At 35.1% G+C, this 10,506-nt stretch overlaps 1 protein-coding gene across 1 annotated transcript; it reads left to right on the forward strand.

The window, feature by feature from the left end:
* mat2ab (methionine adenosyltransferase II, alpha b) lies at positions 1 to 10,285 on the forward strand. The gene is made up of 9 exons (XM_056232811.1): positions 1 to 170; positions 2,077 to 2,154; positions 2,236 to 2,358; positions 2,954 to 3,066; positions 3,147 to 3,290; positions 5,048 to 5,266; positions 5,359 to 5,541; positions 5,863 to 5,996; positions 9,505 to 10,285. The coding sequence occupies exons 1-9, from the start codon at positions 71 to 73 to the stop codon at positions 9,605 to 9,607; spliced, it is 1,197 nt and encodes a 398-aa protein (XP_056088786.1). The 5' UTR covers positions 1 to 70; the 3' UTR covers positions 9,608 to 10,285.
* Positions 10,286 to 10,506: the final 221 nt, after the last annotated feature.

Consider the following 10,506-nt stretch of genomic DNA (forward strand, 5'->3'; position numbering starts at 1 on the left):
AGGGGTGACAGATTTCCTGCGCTTTCCAAACGATTGAGTAAAGTAGCCTACAACACAAAAGAAACTAAAAATGATGAACGGCAACGGAGAAATTAACGGGTTCCATAACTCTCTTATTGAGGAGGACTGCTTCTTGTTTACATCGGAGTCCGTTGGAGAAGGGCATCCAGGTAAACTAATATCCAAACTAAGCTTTGGGTGACGTTACAGTATTCAACTCCGCTATTGCATAACATAGCAGCACCTGTTCTGCATGTTCACTGTAATAACGTACGGTTCTATTTTCCTTATTATTTCATTCGATTTTTTTTTTATAACCATATAACTGTATTTGCTTTGGTTTGCAAACATGTACATATAATTCATTAATGCTCAGAATAAATTAACATCAGTCTGATGTGCTGTAGACTTGGAAACGCGATTGTACTTTTGTTTCCATGGCTGTGTCTCAAAAACTAGTGAGCTGCCATCCTAGACAGCATGTTCTCATCATCACACACACACACACTCTCTCTCTCTCTCTCTCTCCTCTCTCTCTCTCTCTCTCAATTTTTTCAATTCAAAGGGGCTTTATTGGCATGAAAGTTTTTGAAACAATGTTGCCAAAGCATATACAAAATATACAAATAAAATATATAATATATATATATATATTATATATAAACATTTAACACAATGTTGGATATATTTGTGTGTGTGTGTGTGTGTGTGTCGGTCATTCACTGCCCCTCAGGTTGTGGCATGTTTGTACATATTGGGCAGCAAGATAGGTTCTGTCTCCTTCTCCCAGGAGAAAGTTTAATTTAGAAATTTCATTCAGGTCTTTAACAAATTTAACTATATAATCCCAAATTTCAAAGTAAAGGTTCCTTGTGTCTTTGAACGCTTCACATTGTAGGAGAAAGTGCATCTCTCTCTCTCTCTCTCTCTCTCTCTCTCTCTCTCTCTCTCTCTCTCTCTCTCTCTCTCTCTCTCTCTCTCTCTCTCTCTCTCTCTCTCTCTCTCTCTCTCTCTCTCTCTCTCTCTCTCTCTCTCTCGCTCTCTCTCTGCTGTCCAGGTATTGTATTGAGACACAGCCTCGCGACACGTGGGATCAAACATGCTTTCTCAGTGCAGACTCCGCCCACTCTGCGTTATTATTCATATGGTTTTATCTGCAGAAAAGAACTCGGTTATTTCATCATCTGCACTGAAAGTGAAAGAAAACTGGTATCTCCAAAATAACAAAAATGTACCATGAAGGTTATTTTTTAGTTTGTTTCAGAAATGGTTTTGGTCGTTACAATTTTGTTACAATTTCTTTTACAGTCCTGTTCCCCATATGTACTTATTATAGTAATAAGAATAACTTATATTACCTTATATTACCCTGTACTTTCGTTGATAAGTACACTAATGTGCACGTACTGTAAAATAAAGTGCAACCATTTTGTTTTTATTTCATGGAAACATTTTTATTTCTTTTAGTTTGTTGTGACACTTGAACATTCAGTAGAAAAAGCAATTGAACACAGAATATCTTAGATTATGTAAAACTTCTACTTCATAAATTTGCAAAAATAATAAAATATAAAAATAATAATAAAACAAAAATTGTAAAGTTGTATAACACACTGAAAAGCCCTTATTTAATCTTCAAATAGCCAACTAGCTCTTCAAATGTGAACCACAAATACAAGATATTCTTGTTAATGTCACTAACAGGGTTAACAGCGAAATACCACGACATTCCTAAACACCTGCAGTACATCAGCAAACTGTTATATAATTTAAAATTAAAATATTAATTTTTAGGAAATTCTAAAACTGATCTAAATTAACCAGGAAAGAAGTTGCAGGTGTGGGTTTTTTTCAGCAACACTTTATTTTACAATATTCTTGTTACATATTAAATTTAATTACTTTAGGAAAAAAAGTAAATGATGCATAATTAAATGTAACTAGCCCAAACCAAACCCTATTCCTAACCCTATAGTAAGTACATGTAGTTAATTATAATTACACAGTATATTTTCTTCCTGTTTCTTATGTGTGTATAAAGAAATCACTAATTATTGTTATTATTGCATTGTACAGATAAGATATGTGACCAGATAAGTGATGCGGTTTTGGACGCTCACCTGAAGCAAGACCCAGATGCAAAAGTGGCTTGTGGTATGTTGACTTGAATTTCTCGAGTTTTGCGAGGTCTGAATGAGAGAGTTTCATGGCCCCTTTTCATTGTTTTTCTTCTAGAAACTGTAGCCAAGACTGGAATGATTTTGCTGGCGGGAGAGGTGACGTCTCGTGCTGTTGTAGACTATCAAAAGGTGGTCCGTGACACCATAAAACACATCGGCTACGACGACTCATCCAAGGGTTTGTTTGATGATACTGCATTTTATTATAGATACTGCAGCGTTTACACTAGAATTCAAAAGTGTGGGGTCGGTAAGATTTTTAAAATGTTGTGTAGGCTGCATTTAATTGATCAAAAATACATATTGTGAAATATTAGTAGAATTTACAACTCTTTTCGATGTGAATATATTTTAAAATGTAATGATTAAAGCTGAACTTTCAGCATCATTACTCCAGTATTCATTGTCACATGATCCTTCAGAAATCATTCACTCAAAAAAAATAATTTTTTTGGACAATATAGGACAATATATTCCTAGGACAGTGATTCCACGTGATTGACCCAATAGACCCAACCATGTACAACCAACTAATTATTGTTATTATTGCATTGTACAACCAACTAGAATCAATGGTGTTCGTTTAACTTGAATGAATGGTTTTAGTTTAACTTAAAAAAATGGTTTTCATTTAAATTTAATTATTCAAATAATCCTACTGACCTCAAACCTTTGAATGGTGGTAGTGTACTTCTGAAAGGTAACAAACAAACTAAAAAAAATGTCATGGGAGCAACTGAATCAGATCTATATTGTCTGTCCTGAACCCGTAGGCTTTGATTACAAGACCTGTAATGTTCTGGTGGCCCTGGAGCAGCAGTCTCCAGACATCGCCCAGGGAGTTCACTTAGACCGCAGTGAAGAGGACGTTGGGGCTGGCGACCAGGTGATTCAGTGCGGTCCAAAAACTGTCAACTCTTTTAATTAAATTTATTTCAATATTAATATTTCCTGTTATTCTTTCAGGGTCTAATGTTCGGTTATGCCACTGATGAGACTGAGGAATGTATGCCACTCACTATTGTGCTCGCACACAAACTTAATGCCAAGTTGGCAGAACTGAGGCGCAACGGCACCCTGCCCTGGCTCCGGCCCGACTCCAAGACTCAGGTCTGCTGGATTTTTAAGTCTTTCTTAAAAAAACGTTATAAGCCATTAGTCAAACTAAACAGCAATGAGGTCAATCATAACATTCAACATTTTTAATTTGAAGCAAAAAAAGGATTTAAAAATCAGACAAAAAGACAGTGAGGGAAATAACTAAATTCCCTTTATGCTTGTGAACTGCATAATTAAATTAAAAATGTTGGAGAAATATAAAACAATTCTTTTAAAGTTGTTGATTATATCTATAGAAGCAATATGTTTTTAGTTTATATCAAATAAATATGCATATATATATATTAGTGCTGTCAAATCGATTAATCGCTTATAACATAAAAGTTTGTGTGTATATAATATATATGTATATACATATGTTTATATGTATATATTAGTGCTGTCAAACGATTAAAATATTTAATCGCGATTAATCGCATTAATGCCATAGTTAACTCGCGATTAATCGCACATTGATGATGATCGCTCAGTTCACAATGACAAAACACACAGATCACTTTGGTCTCATCAATGGAACCATTTGGCAACTTTTTAAAAGTAAACTTTCCATTCAGCGTCTCGCGCTCGTCATCCACTCAAAACGTAACGTTAACCAACTATTTGGCCGGCTCGCAAGCCCAAACAAGTGATCATATATAATGAAATACACACATATATAAGCATTCACTTTTATGTTAGATGTGATTAATCGCAAGTAATCGATTTGACAGCACTAAAATATATATATATATATATATATATATATATACACATCATCATGGGTAATGTCATTTTTCATCACAAATTCAGATGTTAACATGATTATTTAAAAAATAATTTGAAATATCGCAAACAGACAACTAAAGTATACCATCAGGTAACAACCTCATAGCACACATTAGGTCTGTCTGTATGTGTATAATCATTAGAACGCTTTATAATAATAATTATAATCATTAAAAATCAATTTCCCAATAAAAAAAAGGAAAGAAAGTCGGCACACCTTGGCTCCAAAAATGTGAAAAGATTTAATAGACTCACACAGGTGGTAACGTTTCGAGCACGTAGGCTCGTCGTCAGACAATTAAAAATTAAAAGTTAAACACACCCCGCCTTTATACTCACAGGTGACCACAAAATAAAAATCTTTTTCTTTTTTTTCTTTTTTTTTTACAAATGATACCAATACCAAAGACAAAGGAAAAATTATACATACTTAATGTGAAAGTCGAATTTAACAAAATTAATATATATGTATATAGGGATACCTGCATAGACCAAAAAAACAACACAAAAAACAAAACAAAATCAAGAGCAAATCTTAAAGAAACGGGCGAATATCAAATGCTTCATTTAATCCCCTAGGTGCCATAGTATCTAATGTGTAAATCCAGAAGGTTTCACGTTTTAGAAGTAAATTATTGATGCCGCCTTTATCAAAAAAAAAAAATGATTTCCATGTTGGTCCAGGCTGGTTTCTGATGGTTAGAGCTGGTCTAGCTGGTATGCAGCTGTTCTCAAGCAGAACTGAGCTGGCGTAGCTGGTTCACTAACACTCATGCTTCCCAATCTGCTCCCAGCATGCACAACATACCTTATCCTGGTGACCAGCAATGCTGGGTATTGCATTTCAGAACACAAAATGTGTTTTTTGAACATAAAAAAATTGAACATTTTTTTCCTTCTTTTTCGAACAACATAGCTAGAAGTGCACGCAGGTACTTGTGTGGAGTGTGTGTCCTGACAGTGCGACATGTCTCTGTGTACAGGTTACTGTGCAGTACAGACAGGAGCGTGGAGCCATGCTGCCGGTGCGGGTCCACACTATTGTAGTCTCTGTGCAGCACGATGAAGACATCTGTCTTGATGAGATGCGTGATGCGCTCAAAGATAAAGTCATCAAAGTCGTGGTCCCCTCCGTTTATCTGGATGATGATACCATCTACCACTTGCAGCCCAGTGGCCGCTTTGTCATTGGAGGCCCTCAGGTAGTGACCAGTTGTAATACGTACATGAATGAGTAGCAAGGTGTTGTTTATTTTTTCCTCACACTAATATAAACGCTATTCCACTGATGTAGGGTGACGCCGGCCTGACTGGTCGTAAGATTATCGTGGATACCTATGGAGGTTGGGGAGCCCATGGTGGAGGAGCTTTCTCTGGAAAGGATTACACTAAAGTGGACCGTTCTGCTGCGTACGCTGCCCGCTGGGTGGCCAAATCTCTAGTGAAGGCCAAACTGTGCAGGCGTGTTCTTGTGCAGGTCAGTTAACCAGATATTGTGTGTTCTGCTGAGCAAGTATAACATTTAAGTTAGGTTTATTTATATAGCACCATTAAAACAGCAGCAGCTGACCAATGTGCTTTACAACATCGGATCAAATAAACACAAGCAAAAGCAGTAGAAAACTAATATCACAAATAAAATCAGAGACAATTTTAAACAGCAAAAACTAAATAGCAAAAGAAAATCAAAAATACCAACAGAAGTCAAATACAAAAATAATCATCAAGGAACATTAAAAGCAGTAAAAGCAAATATTTAAATCAATATATGTATGATATTTCCTTCACTATGATATAGGTTGCTTATGCCATCGGAGTGGCTCATCCTCTTTCCATTTCCATCTTCCACTATGGCACATCCCAAAAGAGTGAGCAGGAGCTGCTGAAAATAGTCAAGAAAAACTTTGATCTTCGTCCAGGAGTGATTGTGAGGTAACCGCTGCTGTCTTTATACACTCTTCTCACTCGCTTTTATATTTCTTCATCCTTCAGCTTCACAGGTTTGGGTGTAAATCTCTCCTTTTTCTTTTGCTTCTGTCTGTGCTTCACCTTTTTGGGTCTTTGCATCCCTCGATTCCATCAGACAGATTATAATAACTCAATGCAATAATTTTCAATGCAATTATTCAGTGCATAAAGAGTCAATAATAGAATGAAAAGCAAGGAATTGGTCTTACTGACCCCAAACAGTGCATGATGTTCGTATAGACAAATACAGCATCAAGTATTAAAGTAGACATTCAGAAATTGAAAAGTAATAATGTAAAATAAAAATTAAATTACTGGAATTGTTACAACATGATTATTACACACACACACACACACACACACACACACTTTTAAAGCAGTCAGTACATACATTGTAGAAAGATGAGTATTGTTTTTTTATTTTAGTACCAACTTTTAAAATCCCTTAAACTTTTGTAACATAACATGATCGGCTCTGTTTAAAACCATAGAGAGCTTCTACCTAGACATTATTACCTAAATAGGCCTGTCGAGAAGGCTGTTACAACCTGGCAGCAAAATTATTCTGCCCTACAAAATACCATTGGCCAGAATATGAGCATTGCATGTATGTCACAGATAAGACAATACCCTAATTAACTTAATCTAATAACAGAATTCACATTTTTACCCAAAATCTGCGTGTTTTTATACTTTGTGAATATTGAGTTGTTAGCTTAGTCAAACTTAAAGTATTAGTTCACTTTTAAAAAAACTTTTGCTGATAATTTACTCACCCCCATGTCATCCAAGATGTCCATGTCTTTCTTTCTTCAGTCGAAAAGAAATTAATGTTTTTGATGAAAACATTCCAGGATTTTTCTCCATATAATGGACTTCAATGGTAGCCAAACGGTTCAAGGTCTAAATGACCGTTTCAGTTCAGCTTCAAAGGGCTTTAAACGATACCAGACGATGAATACGGGTCTTATCTAGAGAAACGATCTGTCATTTCAAAAATAAATTAAAAAGTTTAAGTTTTATAGGCACAAATGCTCGCCTTGCAAACTCTCCTGTTCGAACTCGTTCATTTTGATGGACGAGTCAATGACTCGAAAAAAGATTCGTTCATTTTGATGAATGAGTTCGAACAGGAGAGTTCGCAAGGCAAGCATTTGTGCCTATAAAACTTTAACTTTTTTATTTATTTTTGAAATGACCGATCGTTTCGCTAGATAAGACCCGTATTCATCGTCTGGTATCGTTTAAAGCCCTTTGAAGCTGAACTGAAACGGTCATTTAGACCTTGAACCGTTTGGGGCCCAGCAAAGTGCATTATATGGAGAAAAATCCTGGAATGTTTTCATCAAAAACATTAATTTCTTTTCGACTGAAGAAAGAAAGACATGGACATCTTGGATGACATGGGGGTGAGTAAATTATCAGCAAAAGTTTTTTTAAAAGTGAACTAATACTTTAAGTCTAAATGCTAAAGTCAAACTTGTTTGGAGTAAAGTGCATTAGTGCCTGTCCACTTTTTCAGTGGCGTTGGTTCTGGAAGTATTTTTTCTGTTCATTTTTCCCATAGAGATTTAAAAAAAAGTCTTTGTTAAAGCATTATAAGTCATTAACCAAGCCAACCAGCAATAAGGTGAATTCTTTAAAGTTATATGCAAGTTATATATACAGATATTTAAGTGTTTTGAGAGAATAGCAAAGCCAACTTGATTACGCAATTTGCCGAGCTTCATTGAACTGGGTGTTCCCTGCTAAGCTCTTTTGGTGTGGTTTGCTCAGCGCGACTCTCTGATTGGTTAAATATTCCGTACAGCATCATGGGTAATGTAGTTTTCACCACAAATTCCACTGTTAAACAATTATTTAAAAGAATAACTTGAAATAATGCAAACAGATTGCTTCATCAAAAGCATATTACCAACTTCGGAGCTCACAGTAGGACTGTCTGTATTCTGTAATGGTTTATAAGTCATCTTTAAAAATCAATTCCTCTTTGGAGAAAATTAGGACGCAATACATATCGGCCACCATATTAGTATCGGTCGATACCAATATGGTGGCCAAATATGTATTGCATCCTAATTTTCTCCAAAGAGGAATTGATTTTTAATGATGTATCAGATTTAATGAGGTATCGGTTGACACATGTTCATTTTTACAATAAATATATATATATATATATATTTTATATACGGCCCAATAAAACAATTTAGCCGATATATTGAAGCCAATAAATAATGTATTATTTCCTTCAGCTGAGACGCTTCAGATGCGCACTGTTCAACATGATGTTTTTTAATTGCTTGAAATATGATTGGAATTATGGAGGACCAACTCTACCATATTTAAAAATAAATACAGAAATAAATAAATGCTCAATAAATAAATAAGCATACAATTAATTGCCCCAAATAATACAATAAACAAATAAATGTAGGTAGAAATTAAATTATAGAGTGAGACAAAAATGTATATATCTCTTTTAATTAGCTTCTTTATTTATTCACCTTTGTAATAATTACCTTATTTATTTATTGTCCGTTATAATCTTCAACTTTATTTATTAATTACTTATTTTTTTAAGTATTTATTTATGTGCATGTTATAATATTTTTGTCTGTTTTATTCTTCCTTTGTATTTTTTTACCCTATTTTTTTCTTCAATGCTATTTATTTCTGCCTGTCGTTTTTACATTTCTGTATGCATTTCTGCCTCATTATGCAAATGAGGAGGGGCTGTGTCTTAAGGGGTCTTTATTATTCTGTAGTTTATTGTATTTTTTGGGGCAATTAATTGTATGCTTATTTATTTATTGAGCATTTATTTATTTCTGTATTTATTTTTAAATATGGTAGAGTTGGTCCTCCATATGGAATCACTTAAAAAAATTAAAATACAGTTCAGTGCAACACAAGTCTGTCTCATATAGGCTATATAAAATTATAATGAGAACAGATTTAGATTTATCGGCCAATATATCGGTTATCGGCTTTCAAATTATCGGTTATTGGTATCGGACAAAATTTTCATATCGGTGCTTTTCTAGAGTAAATGAAAGGAGTTTTTACTTCCGGGATCTGGCGGTTGCACTCAATGACCGTGAGCATTAGAGTCTCTCATGCACTTTATATCTCTACTTGTTTCAAATTAGTCACTTGTGGTTAGTAAACGTCCAGTGTAAAGCTCTCTGGTGTGGAACAGAGCCGTCATGTTTCCTCTCTGGATTCATTGTACACTAAAGCGGAAAGGTTCGAGTGGTTAGCCAGTGTTTGCTATTAGACTTGCTCTCTATTTCATGCTGCGCTTTCCTTCTTCAGGGTGACTAGTGCGTGTAACGGTAAGTGACCGCTTCATCTCTTCTCTGGCTGGCTGGGTGTACAAACGCACACTTGAAGTATTTGCTACATGATAATCTTTTTAACTGCACACAGTTTCATTTTGATGAGTCAATAATCCATGGCCAATGTGTTTTAGGGAGCTGGAGCTGAAGAAGCCAATATATCAGAAGACTGCTGCGTACGGCCACTTTGGCCGTGACTCTTTCTCTTGGGAAGTGCCCAAAAAGCTGCACTACTAAACCTTTTGTTAAGGTTTTTCCTCTCTAGGCCTGTTGGTGTATTCTACAGAGAAGCCCGCATGGCTTGTGGGGAGAAGCCATTATTCTGGTACAAGTCCTGCTGGTCCATCTTTTTCTTTCATTTTCCCATCATATTGCATCATCAACCATTGCACTTGTTCATCAGCATTAGGATAAAGGAAGTGTACGACACAGATTAATGTGTTAATTTTAAATTTAGGAATTGTAAACTGGTTGGCCAGTATTAACTATGGCTTTTGATTTTATGCACCACTTTTTACCACTGTATTATAAGCATTCCCAACCATTTTTAGTTCTTTTAAACAATGTGTATTATTTATTAGTCTTGTCATGTTTTACTCTGGAGGTCAACTGTGATGCTGTGTGTTGCTGTTCTTGGTCTCTTCCCTAGTGCTCTGTGGTTCCCAAGTGTCTTACAGAAAAACTTTGGGGACCAGCCACAAGGAAAGTGTTTGCTGCAGTGCCTGGGTATGCAGAGCCGCTTCTTTTGGCCAATACTCTAATGCACTGAAAGATGATAATTGTATTTCTTCTTTCACACTCTCGTCTTTTCTTGAACAGAGGGATGGCAATTTTGGCTGGTGTTGTACAGAGAAACTAGCCATGTTTACAAGCATATTCTCTCTCTCTCTCTCTCTATATATATATATATATATAAAGAAAATACGGTATATATATATTTCTCTACCTTCCTCCAGTTTTAATTTATTTTTAACAATAAAATGTTTTCTATTATGATGTCATCGTGTCTCTCTGTTTATAGAAATATGAAAAATAGGAAATTTAAATATTTGGTTTGAATTATATTAAAAAATATATATATAATAAAAAAGTATGCACTTTATTAAAAAATGTAAGATGGGCATAAGAAACAGTGA

Source organism: Rhinichthys klamathensis, unplaced genomic scaffold (assembly GCF_029890125.1).
Source record: "Rhinichthys klamathensis goyatoka isolate OS25496 unplaced genomic scaffold, OSU_Roscu_1.1 h1tg000356l_1, whole genome shotgun sequence".
Classification (NCBI taxonomy): domain Eukaryota; kingdom Metazoa; phylum Chordata; class Actinopteri; order Cypriniformes; family Leuciscidae; genus Rhinichthys; species Rhinichthys klamathensis.